The sequence below is a fragment of the Engystomops pustulosus genome, chromosome 6, assembly GCF_040894005.1.
Source record: "Engystomops pustulosus chromosome 6, aEngPut4.maternal, whole genome shotgun sequence".
In the NCBI taxonomy this organism is placed as follows: domain Eukaryota; kingdom Metazoa; phylum Chordata; class Amphibia; order Anura; family Leptodactylidae; genus Engystomops; species Engystomops pustulosus.
Genome location: NC_092416.1, coordinates 35,803,511 through 35,816,787, shown reverse-complemented (window position 1 = coordinate 35,816,787; position 13,277 = coordinate 35,803,511). Strand labels below are relative to the sequence as shown.

The 13,277-nt window shown below is 44.2% G+C and overlaps 1 protein-coding gene across 4 annotated transcripts in view; it reads left to right on the top strand.

Annotated features, from left to right (window-relative positions):
• The window catches only part of LOC140134898 (transmembrane protease serine 4-like), a 75,367-nt gene that overhangs the window by 54,582 nt on the left and 7,508 nt on the right, over positions 1 to 13,277 (top strand). For all 4 annotated transcript variants that reach the window (XM_072155699.1, XM_072155696.1, XM_072155698.1 and 1 more), the window contains 8 exons: positions 3,451 to 3,499; positions 4,599 to 5,009; positions 5,103 to 5,255; positions 8,194 to 8,317; positions 9,651 to 9,749; positions 9,903 to 9,943; positions 10,713 to 10,875; positions 11,013 to 11,179. In XM_072155699.1, the coding sequence (XP_072011800.1) occupies positions 3,451 to 3,499; positions 4,599 to 5,009; positions 5,103 to 5,255; positions 8,194 to 8,317; positions 9,651 to 9,749; positions 9,903 to 9,943; positions 10,713 to 10,875; positions 11,013 to 11,179 (1,207 nt within the window). The remainder of the gene's footprint in view (positions 1 to 3,450; positions 3,500 to 4,598; positions 5,010 to 5,102; positions 5,256 to 8,193; positions 8,318 to 9,650; positions 9,750 to 9,902; positions 9,944 to 10,712; positions 10,876 to 11,012; positions 11,180 to 13,277) is intronic.

The window sequence follows — 13,277 nt, the reverse complement described above, 5'->3', positions numbered from 1 at the left end:
AACCACTGGACAATCCCTCGAAGTAAAATAACAGGACACAGCGTCTAATAAATATAGAATTAGAATTGTGCTGCTGGGATCTGTACCACACTGGTAAAAGTTCATCTAACACTCATTAAGTGGTAGATTTCGTTTATACACATCATCCACCCGCTATGTTAAAAAAAATCCACAAGACAAAAGGTTTCTTCACATTTTTGTTGTTTTTTTTCTTTGCGCTCTATATTTATGCCGAGTCGGCACCACAATATTGCTCCTTTTCTTACACTTGCCTTATTTTTATGGGGGGGGGTCAATCCTGGTATTTTGACGTTCGTTCTTAAATTTTTTTTCGGCGCACCCTTAGCTCTACCAAGTTCTATATTGCCTTCATGAATGTGGAGATAGTTCATACCCTTGACGGTCGTGTACCAGCTCTTCGTGTCCTTCCTAAACCCCCGTCATTCATGTTGCACTGGAAATACTAAAAAATAATATCCTGCGCCCAACCATGCAGCTGGCAGGTCCCGACAACTGGCCAATGCACCAGCCCACTCAGATCCCGTCCCTGCGTGAAGGTGACAGAAGGCAGAGAGAAGTTGCAACTCGAGCCGGTGCGCCGCGAATTGTAACTTTTTCATCGCTTGTACAAGCCGTGACAACACCCCCCCCCCCCTCCAAATGAGTTCAACACCTCAGAATAAACATCATTTAATTTAGGTTAGTGGTGGTAAACCTATGGCACTGGTGCCAGAGATGGCACTCGGAGGCCTCTCCGGCACACAGGCTGTCTCCTAGGCACAGAGTTTGCCAGACATGGCATCTTCCTGCAGTCTCAGGTAGTCCAAGTAGTGCCCTGACATTTTAAAGTGACCCATCCTGTGCTGCCTGGTCCTATCCAAAGAGTGAGAAGGTGTGGACAGGGTCGGATTGGAGCTCAAAGATTCTGGTAGCAATAAGTTTGTTACTGCCTAAATTGCCGTGTTGGTACTTTGGGAAAAGCTAGTGTGTTTTGGGTCTCATTTTTGGCACTCGATCTCTAAAAGGTTCGCCATCACTGATTTAGGGGCTTCCCTTCACCTTGAGCTGGTTGTTTAGATGTCTCCACCACTTTCTACCAGTTTCGTTAAATCTTCCCTTTTTCATCCCTTGGCGCCCGTTCAGAAAGAGCAGACGTGATCACTCTCTCATTTACTTTCTACTATTTCCCCATCGACCATTTATCACGTTTGTCATCAGCTTCTATTCAGCATTTTCTGGCACAAGATGAACATAAATTTTCTTTGAGTTGATTAAATATTCCTGTTGCACAATGGATTTCGATGTTTTACAACAATTTACCGACAGACATCGCAACGTGGGCATTGTTTCAGGCATGATTAATAAACGACAGATCTCCGCATTCCTACCTGGTGTTGTATTCGGTGAATCACTTGGCCTTACTGGAGGAGGCGTCAGAGACTTTCCAAACAGTATTTACGACACCTGTTTGTTGGCCATTGTCATTTTATTGTTGTGTAGATCACGTGTTTTGCTATCGGATCACATTATTTGTATCCTTGTAAGTAAAGGGGAATGGAAAACATTGGGAGACCAACTTTATGTAACTTTATAAAAAAAGAAAACTGGTATGTGCATTATCATCTTGTCCAAAAGGCTGAAGTATCTCTAGACTGGCAATGAGCTTAAAGGGAACCTGTCACCAAGGACCTCATTTTCAGTAAAGACAGGTTACAGAAGGCCCCTTACAGCTGCACATATACCTTCCTGCATTGTCTAAACATCTGTATTGCAATATGTGTGTTATAACTTACTTTGCACACTGACAGAATCCTCTGTGTAGTCCCAGGGGTTAGGCTTTGGTTTGGATGCATTTCAAAAAACAACATGTGACTTGTCTGTGCTGCAGACTCCTCAGCTCTTAGCCCCCACCTTTGTGCTCCTGTACAGCTCCTCCCTCCTGCTCCTTCACAGAGGTCACAGCCTGGTGAGCTGACATTAGGGGTGAGGGGTGATATGTTTTTAATAAAAAAAGGTCTCTGTATACTTGACATAATTGACTCTTACTCTTCAGGAAGGTACATCTGAGTCATCATTTCCACTCCACCAGGCAATACATACTAAAAAACTGGAAAAACATGTCTATTGATGGGACCGATGGCTCAGAGCTTTACAAAGATGCCGCAAACCTTTCACATTAAAATAACAGCACAAAACTAGATGGATCGGTACAAGAATGTGATAACTGAAACTAATAAAACTGCTACAGCTCTTGTATACTCATTCTCTGGGTTGTTTTTGCTCCATGACCTTTATGGTTTACATTTTTTTTATTATTGCTAAATGTTTAGTTTTGTTTTTTTCCACATTCCCCTAGGCTTTACATAAATAGTGTGTATCAGGAGAATGAATTATAGCAGCTACAGAACCCCCAAATTATTATATGTAATGCACCCCCTGAACTGATTTCATACAACATTCTGTAATTAAGGGTGTGTTCATATAACATCAAGCACTAACTGTGCATATGCAGTATACACTGTATGTAGCCCAGTACTTTCCTAGGTACATAGGTAGTCCCCACACATGCCCCCAGTATATACGTATTCACAGCATCTGCCCCCAGTATGTATATAGTCACAGCACCTGCTCTCCGGTGTATAGGTAATCACAGCAGCTGCCCTCTGGTATATAGGTGGTCACAGCAGCTGCCCTCTGGTATATAGATGGTCACAGCAGCTGCCCTCTGGTATATAGGTGGTCACAGCAGCTGCCCTCTGGTATATAGGTGGTCACAGCAGCTGCCCTCTGGTATATAGGTGGTCACAGCAGCTGCCCTCTGGTATATAGGTGGTCACAGCAGCTGCCCTCTGGTATATAGGTGGTCACAGCAGCTGCCCTCTGGTATATAGGTGGTCACAGCAGCTGCTCTTGGAGCTGAGCCATCTGTGCAGATTGTACACCGTGTCCTGTCTGCAGGCAGCATGTTATAGAGCAGGGGGAGCTGAGCAGATTGTACATCGTGTCCTGTCTGCAGGCAGCATGTTATGGAGGAGGGGGAGCTGAGCAGATTGTACATCGTGTCCTGTCTGCAGGCAGCTTGCTCTAGAGCAGGAGGAGCTGAGCAGATTGTACATCGTGTCCTATCTGCAGGCAGCATGTTATAGAGCAGGAGGAGCTGAGCAGATTGTACATCGTGTCCTATCTGCAGGCAGTATGTTATAGAACAAGAGAAGCTAAACAAAACTACCTAAATAGGAGAGAGGACCATCCACTTGACTCCTAAACCCGGAAGGAGCAGAAACATAAATGACAAGTTATACTGAATCTATTTAAATGTTTTCTGCAGATGGAGATGTATTTTCCATGTGTAAGGTTCAGCTGGTTTAATAGATACAAACAGTTTTTGATGGTTTCTGTACCTGACGTGTGGTTTGACCTTTCCTAACCTTAACCTTTTTGCTTTTGCAGAGGAGAGGAGAGGAAGAAGTAGCTCTTGCATCTCCTCTGAACAGAACAGGTAAGATTGTTATTATCGAGTTCTTTTCGGGTGTGTGCTCCTATAAATATGCTATGGATAAACACAATGGGGCACATTTACTTACCCGGCCCATTCGCGATCCAGCGGCGCGTTCTCTGCACAGGATTCGGGTTCGGCTGGGATTTAAGATGGTAGTTCCTCCGCCGTCCACCAGGTGGCGCTGCAGCGCCGAAAATAATCTTAACGCCCCGGAATGCACCATCCCATAGAAGGTGAAGGTGAGCGCTCCCCAAGCGACACATTTTCGGTTTTTAAATGCGGCGGTTTTTCCGAATACGTCGGGTTTTCGTTCGGCCACGCCCCCCGATTTCTGTCGCGCGCATGCCGGCCCCGATGCGCCACAATCCGATCGCATGCGCCAAAAACCCGGGGCAATTCATGTACAAGCGGCGCAAATCGGAAATATTCGGGTAACACGTCGGGAAAACGCGAATCGGGCCCTTAGTAAATGACCCCCTATAGGACTATTCAGGCGGAAATCATATATGACCTGAAGAGCCCCAGCAGTCGTGTGCTGAGTTCTAATCCACTCAAGTGTGCGCCATTTTCTAAGGATAACTTTTTACAAATGTCCTTACTAAGCTCTTACTTGAAGGGGCCCCCGGGGGCTGTAAAGGGACAATAGTAGTTCAATCAGAAAAAAGACCATCCATATTATATTTCTTATAAATTTTTCTTGAAAATATAAAAAAGCATTTGTAATAATAATCTTTTATTTATATAGCACTTTACAAATCAACATGACATGCCATAGTCCATATATTAATTTGAACAGAGGTGGCAACAACTGCAGGGACAGGCTAAACTGAGGAGAATAGCCTAGAAACTGCTGGACATAGGTAATGAAAGTAATAGGCAAAACTGTCAGATTTGTGAAAAAAAAAAAGTTACACTTTTTTATAGCCTGTTGAAAAAAAGTTGGCCCTCTACCTATCTATATAATATTCATGTTCTATACTGAGGGGGTAGCTTTGTGCATTGAATATACTGCACCTTACTTAGATGCTTCCAACCAACCTAGACAAAAGTTGTATAAAATTTCACAATGACTTTGCTTTGGGCCTTTGTGCAATTCCAGGTGCAAATGAGGGAGAAAGCAATCGAGTGCAGCCATCGGCGCCACCAGAACCAGTTGCCTCTGCCCCCAGGACTGTTAACCCTCAACCGGCAGTGCCTGATGTTGCACCAACTCGTGCCCCTGCTGTCGCCATTCGCGCTCCTCCAGGACCTACTCGTGTTACCCCAGGACCCACTCGAGCACCAGCTGCCCCCAACCGACCAGCAGCAGCTCCCCGACCTCCTGCCTCCAGGCCTGTAGGAGCCACTAGAGGACCAGGACCTGTTCAGGGTACTCCAAGGCCTAATCCAAGACCGGGATCTAATCCTTTAGTCTACAAGATCAGAAGAGTTTCAACACTTCGGAGATATTGTGTCCCGGTCACCACTGTGGTTCTCATATTGGGCTCGCTCGCAGTCATTGGTATCCTGAGTAAGTTTATTACATTGTGTATATGACACAGATGTCCGGTTCTCCCTGCACCTCAATACTGATACATTTTTTTTGCCTCATTTTCCCCCACAGTTAAGGTGGTCCTAGATAATTACTACTTTTTTTGCACCAAATCGTTCAAATTCATTCCCCTGGAGAAATGGTGTGATGGTACCCAGGACTGTAGCAGTAATGAAGATGAACAGCGCTGTGTGCAGGGAGTAGATTTAACTAACAGCACAACTGGTGAGTATTATCCAATACAATGTGATGGATGGGACCTGCTTCAAGGAAATCTACCATCAATACCAAGCATGACAAACCAGGGACACACACTCATAGATACAGACATGTGATTTCTGTCATCTTTGGGCTCCTTCCTTCTAAAATCAACTTTTAAAATTATGCTAATGAGACGGCTTTATAGAATGTTACACTGTTTTACCCTCCCTCTGCTCCTTCAGCATTTGGCTCACTGCACAAGAACTAAGAGAGCAGGAGACAGTGGAACAGTCTTTAAAGTCGGATTACAAAGCGCCTTTAGATCATTAGCATAATTTTAAAAGTTGATTTTAGAAGGAAGGAGGCCATTGAAAATAATTCAATGAATAAATAATAAAGATGATTACCACAGTCACATTTCCTGATCTTTGAGTAAGTGCCCTTTGGTTTACCACGCTGGATTTTGATATTAGATTTCCATTACAAGAAGATGCTGACTGGTTTAAAGGCAGCGAATAAAATACTTAAAGGGGCTGTCAACTTTAATGATCGATATTGTTTGGGTAATGGACAGTGATACAAATTTTCAATATACTTTCTGTATCAATCACCGACTTCTAGATCTCTGCTTGCTTTCATTCCGTAGGAAGTTTCATTGTTTACTGGATAAAATCCAGTCCCTGGTCATTTGATGTCACACAGGTGCACAGCTCGTTATATCCCTGGTCATGTGATGTCCCACAGGTGCACGGCTCATTATATCCCCGGTCATGTGATGTCACACAGGTGCATGGCTCATTATATCCCTGGTCATGTGATGTTACACAGGTGCATGGCTCATTATATCCCTGGTCATGTGATGTCACACAGGTGCATGGCTCATTATATCCCTGGTCATGTGATGTCACACAGGTGCATGGCTCATTATATCCCTGGTCATGTGATGTCACACAGGTGCATGGCTCATTATATCCCTGGTCATGTGATGTCACACAGGTGCATGGCTCATTATATCCCTGGTCATGTGATGTCACACAGGTGCATGGCTCATTATATCCCTGGTCATGTGATGTCACACAGGTGCATGGCTCATTATATCCCTGGTCATGTGATGTCACACAGGTGCATGGCTCATTATATCCCTGGTCATGTGATGTCACACAGGTGCATGGCTCATTATATCCATGGTCATGTGATGTCACACAGGTGCATGGCTCATTATATCCTTTGTCATGTGATGTCACACACGTCCACGGCTCGTATCCCTGGTCGTATAATGTCACACAGGTGCGTGGCTTGCTATATCACACAGCTCTGTAATATAAGCTGTGAACCTCTGTAACATCACATGACCAGGTATATACAGCGAGCCATGGACCTGTATGACATCACATGACCACTGGAAGTAAATAATGAAGCTTCCTAAAGAATGACAGCAAGCAGAGCTTTAGAAAACCATGAGGAATTGATACAGAAAGTATATTGGAAAATTGTATAAGACACACCATATAAATTATGGGAGAGATTTATGGAAGCTTGTACTGCAGTTTTCTGGTGTAGTAGCAGTGAAAGAATAGCAAATTTTTGCGCAGGGTAAGATTTTGTGATTCTTGCAGCGACTATGCCACCTTCACGCCATGTGGGCGTGCAGCGGCGTGGCGGTCAGCATTCCCGCCCCGTTCCTGCGTGATTTTGAAAAACTTATGAACTTTCATTTACAGGTTTTTGCGCAAAACTATGCCAGGTCGGACCTGGCGGTCGTGCCACCCGAGGGATACGTCAAGAGACCTAAACCTCTTGAGGTATCTGGCAGGACACTGGGGGCGTGGCGTATGATAAATCTACTCCTATGTGCTGAAAGTGAACAACCCCTTTAAATAAATAAAAAATTCTACTGGGTAGTCTCTTAGTCCTAGTTACATCTTGAGGCGGCTCATAGCTACAGCCAGTGATTGGCTGAACAGGCATTTCCTGTGTTTGGCTAGGAAGTAGTGACCGGCTGCAATGGCAGGGATCGTGGGGGAGTAAATATGACTTCTTAAAGGGATTGTTCTAGTGAATCAGGACTGAGCAGTGATGCGCCATATATATACTAACCAGCTGTATGGAGCCTTGCCTATATACACATCGGGGGAGATTTATCATGGCTTTCTAAGTTAAAACTGTTTTAGTTGCCCATGGAAACCAATCAGAGTTTGGCTTTAATTTTATAAACAGCTGTGGGAAAATGAAAACTGAGTTCTGATTGGTTGCCATGGGCAGCTAGAACAGTTCTGCTCTAAAAGACTTATGATAAATCTCCCCCATCATCTTTAACCCGGAGCTTACACCACCCACCTTTTTCTACATCTATGTTACCACCAAACATTTTCAGGTTTACTGTGAAAAAAACACTGATCCCATAAAATATCCTTAAAGAGGACCTGTCACCCAAAATTTCGGCACTAGGAGCTGCTTACTAAAGTAAGCAGCTCCTAGTGCTTGAGAAAATGCCGCAGTGTTAGAAGGTTAGCGCCATCGGAAAACCTCCGGTAACACTATCTAACACTGCGGTGGAGTACAATGTACAATGTAATCATCAGACTGCTCGCAAAGCGATCTGATGTATTCATGAGGGGGCAGTCCGAGGCGCTGCCTCTTTCCCCCGACCGCCCTGCTCGCTCCATAGGCTGGCGGTGACTGCCGTGCGTCATGTGGCAGTCACCGCCCCTAACCACACCCCAACCCGCCCCCTCATGAATACGTCGGACAGCTTTACAAGTGGTCCGACGATTACATTGTACTCCGCCGCCGTGTTAGGAGGTCTCCGGTAACGCTATCCTTCTAACACTGCGGCATTTGTTCGGGGAAATTTTGGGTGACAGGTCCACTTTAAACCTCTTTTTCCTCCTGTACTGTGGGTGATATAATGGAGCTTTACCTGAACCTTGATCTAATCTCTTGACTTGTTCTTGTGTCACAGTCAGGCTGACAGAACTGAACTCGGTGGTGCAGATGTTCGCCTCCGGAAGGTGGAGCTACATTTGTTTTGATGGTTTTGATGCTGCAAGAGCTAAAGCCGTATGTGCACAACTAGGATATACGAGGTATATATTATAGATGTATATTATAGCATGTACCTGTATGTTTTTATATATCTTTGGCCTTACGATGAATGATTATCAGCGGTGATGACAAGACCCTGTGTAGCGACATCATCACTGGATCAGCAAAGTCGGATGAAACTTTTTGGATGAACTTTTCCCCAATATTCTCTTTTCAGGGGAAGGAGGATGGTGCATGTAAAATTTAAATAATCCCAATCAACTTGTGTTTAAAGGAAATCTCCCATCAAAATCCATCATGAGAAACCAGGGACACTTATTCATAGTGACATAGTGATCCTTTGACTGTGATAATCTTCTTATATTTGTTATCCACGACCTCCTTCCTTCTAAAATCAACTTTTAAAATGATGCTACTAATTCCAAGAGGCTCTTTATCATCTTGCTTAAAAGGCTGCTACACAAACTTATGCTAATACAAGTACTATGCAGAGGTATTACTAAAGCAGTGCTCTGGCTTCACAGGCTGTTACACTGTGTAGGAGCACTTCACCTTGCACTGTGTGCTGAAACTTCATGTGCTTCTGTGATATGACATCACGCAGTGCTGTGGGAGCAGAAGGGGAGTGTGAAACAGTGTAACAGCATTTTAAGCTGCAACACGGAGGGGCTCTGGTAACACTTCGAGGAGCCCTTCAGACTCATTAGCATAATTTTAAAAGGAAGGAGGCCATGGATAACATATATAAGAAGGTCTATAAGTGTCTCTGGTTTATCCATGCTTGGTTTTGATGGTATATCTTCTTTAAGGGAGAACACATCATCATGAAACTCTTACTCCACCTTCTTCCTGAGGAATAGTTCTTAGAGAAACACTTATCCAAGACTATATGGGGAGCCTTCAAAAAAGTTGATTAATCAAACTCTGTTGCCATTGACAGTCCTACACGTGATGTCACCCAACTTTCCCAGGTCCCTGAAATCCAAAATTTACTGTTTATGCAGCAATAGAAAAGTAAGGAATATTTCTGCAATTTACAGCCTTTAATTCAAGGTGGCAAAGGGATAAAATGGGAATAGATGAAAACGACTTTCAATCACTATAAGAACTTTTATTAACAACATAGTGACTTCTGTAAGTGATGTAGACCCGTTTTCTCCACTTGTACCCTAGAAAAAGAAGAAATTAATTTTCGCATGATAATATTGTTAAATGATTTTGACAGTGAAGAGTATAATAAGGTTTGCTGCTGCCCTCTAGTGGTGAAAACCTAGAACAGCGTTTTCTCACTTTTCCCCATTTAAGCACATTTACTAGTAAATTTAGTTTAGCCTAAAAACTGAAAAATATAAACCATCTTTCCTTGTATTTTAGTAACCCTACATTCACCTTTGCAAGTGGAAGCAGTCTACCTGGGCCATTCAGTACTATTCAGCTCGTTGATAGTGGGATTCAGGTCAATCCTCTTAACGGGTGAGTAAATTCAGATTGAAATTTGATTTCATTGGGGGTTTCAGCAGTTATCCCCTGTCTTGCGCCATTCCCTGTATGTGACTGGGGATGTTAGTTATGTAGTTGTCTTTTTGGGTAGTTTATGTCTAATAATGGGATGTCTCTGCTTTTCAGGATTTGCACATCCGGCACCGTCGTATCTCTGAGCTGTATAAGTAAGTTTGTCAATTCTTATTGATCTACAATATATCTTACATATAATCTATGGGATCTGTTCTTATAATAAGAGATGAGCAGACTTGATGGTCAGGTTCGGCTACCTGACCCTGACATATTAGGACACTGTATACAAGCTCCTCCTGCTCTATAACATGCTGCTCACATATAGGACACTGTGTACAATCTGCTCAGCTCCTCCTTTTCTATAACATGCTGCCTGCAGATAGGACACTATGTACAATCTAGTCAGATCTTCCTGCTCTATAACCTTCTGCCTGCAGATAGGACACTATGTACAATCTGCTCAGCTCCTCCTGCTCTATAACATGCTGCCTGCAGATAGGACACTATGTACAATCTAGTCAGATCTTCCTGCTCTATAACCTTCTGCCTGCAGATAGGACACTATGTACAATCTGCTCAGCTCCTCCTGCTCTATAACATGCTGCCTGCAGATAGGACATTATGTACAATCTAGTCAGATCTTCCTGCTCTATAACCTTCTCTCTGCAGATAGGACACTATGTACAATCTCCTCAGCTCCTTCTGCTCTATAACTTGCTGCCAACAGAAAAATTACAATGTATGTAGTGCTAAGCTCCACCTGATCTATAACCTGCTCACTGCTGATGGCACACAATGCACCATCATATCCCTCTGCTCTATAACAAGCTGCTTGCAGATTGGTTTCAGTTTCCAATGTGACAGGTTCCCTTTAAATCTTATACAATTTATAATTCTTTTATTTCCCCTTTGTCTCTTTAGCCTGTGGTGTTAATCATAACAAGCAGCGAATTATTGGAGGACAAGACTCCTCGATAGAGAATACGCCTTGGCAGGCCAGCTTACAGTATATGGGACAACATGCGTGTGGAGCGAGTATTCTCGACCCCTTTCATGTCCTAACTACGGCACATTGTTTCCAACAGTAAGTCTCTGTGATTTCTCTTGAGCTCTTGGGATATCTAGTTTTTTCCATTGTTGCCATGAATGGGGATCCTCCGTAGCTGTAGATAAGATTATCACATTGCGTAGAGATAATGTGGAGTCTTATCTCCCATCTAGGAAAGAGCGTCAGGTGGATCGGTGGCAGGTTCAGGTTGGTAGCGCCAGTCTTTCCTACCTCTTTGGTGCAAAGGTGGAAAACATCTTCATTCCAACCCCTTACAATTTGGAATCGAAGCTTTATGACATCGCTATCCTGAAACTGAAGAGCGAGCTGAGCTTATCAGGTAATGAGACCTTATTATCACCATAAATTAAAGCAACAATTTAGGGAAGGAGATGATAAGCCCATAGGACTCATTTTATACATTATATTTACTTAGATCAGTGATGGCGAACCTTTTGGAGACAGAGTGCCCAAGCTAAAACCAAAACCCATTTATATGTCGCAAAGTGCCACCATGGCAATTGAAGTAGTAACTTATTGATCCCTAGTGTATCACAGGTTTCAATCGTATTGGCGTCCTGAGTTCACCAATACAATATAAAGATGATGGAGAAATTTGGATTGTAGATTTCTTTCAGGGTCCCCTGAAGAGGAAGAATCAGGGGAACCAGAGCAGGAGCTCCAATGACAATCCATCTCTATCCACACCTTTTTGCTCCTCCTGTAGTGCTAGCAGCCAAATAGTACTGAGCATTGCACATATTGGGCTGTATTGGACAACAGGAGCCTTGAGTCCTAGCTGGCAAACTCTGTGTTGGGGTGAAGGCCTGGGTGCCCACAGAAAGGGCTCCAAGTGCCACCTCTGGCACCCGTGCCATAGGTTCGCCACCACTGACCTAGATCATTGTTTCTAGACTGTGGGGTCGGGTAGAGACCTTCATAGGGTGTGAGCAACCCACCAGAATCTGGCTTCTTCAGAACTTCTATGATGAAGACTTAGACAATGCTCTTGGGTCACCTACCTGCTGTCCACCAATAACTCTGGCATCTACTCCATCCACATAATGGTGGTTCCAAAATGGCAGGGTCGGGTAGAGACCCCCATAAGTTGGAGGAACCCACAAGAATCTGGCTTCTTCAGAACTTGTATGATGAAGACACGGACAATGCTCTCCAGTCACCTATCCACTGTCCACCAATAACTCTGGTATCTACTCCATCCACATAATGGTGGTTCCAAACATGGGGTCGGGTAGAGCCGCTCCACCAGAAACGGGCTTCTTCAGAACTTCTATGATGAAGACTGGGACAACTCTCTTCAGTCACCTACTTGTCATAAGACTCCATTGTAGTGCTGTCTTTCACAGAGAAAGAGAAGAGAGGAGGCAGAATATGGTGAAAAATTACCAAGTATGGTGGTAGGCGGGTTCAAAAAAAACAATCTTGCTCAAAAGTGGGTCCCAGTAGAGAGCCTTGGGACTGGTGGTGCCATGTTATATATGTTTCCCTTTTAAGACTTGCTAGTATAATGTATGCACAGAGTATATGTTTGGTTGGTATGAGATGATGTTCTTCACATAATACATCCAAGATATGAAGACTGTGTCTGGATAGGATCATGATGGTTTCGGAGAGTGATCTCTTGCTCTTCATGGAGGGGGGGGCGGGGGGGCTCCATGCTAACAAGGTTTAACCTCGGTTTATATGATGGTCCTCAGCTGATGGTACAAGGGAGGCCGGTGATGTTAATGGTTTTAGCCCAGTACTCAGAATTGGAAACGTACATGATGCAAACACTAAATTACTTTGTTGTGAGATTTCGGCAGCAGTAACCGGGTGTGCAACTTTCCACTCTGATGATAGGCAATGGCTGTCTTGTGGCTGGTTCAAGTGCAGATAAACTTCCCTCTTGGTTGCAGGGGTAGAAACTAATCATCAGGTCTGCTGACTTGGGCTATGACCGCTGTGCAGCAGTAGTCTGCTGACCTGCAATATGACCGCTGTGCAGCAGTAGTCTGCTGACCTTGGATATGACCGCTCTTCTCCAGTATTCTGCTGACCTGGGCTATGACAGCTCTGCAGCAGTAGTCTGATGACCTGGGATATGACCACTCTGTAGCAGTAGTCTGATGAACTGGAATATGACCGCTCTTCTGCAGTAGTCTGCTGACCTGAGATATGACCACTCTGTAGCAGTAGTCTGCTGACCTGGGCTATGACAACTCTGTAGCAGTAGTCTGATGACTCGTAATATGACCGCTCTTCTGCAGTAGTCTGCTGACTTGGGCTATGATAGCCCTGCAGCGGTAGTTTGCTGACCTTGGATATGACCACTCTTCTACAGTAGTCTACTGACCTGGGATATGACCACTCTTCTGCAGTAGTCTGCTGACCTGGGCTATGATAGCCCTGCAGCCGTAGTCTGCTGACCTGGGCTA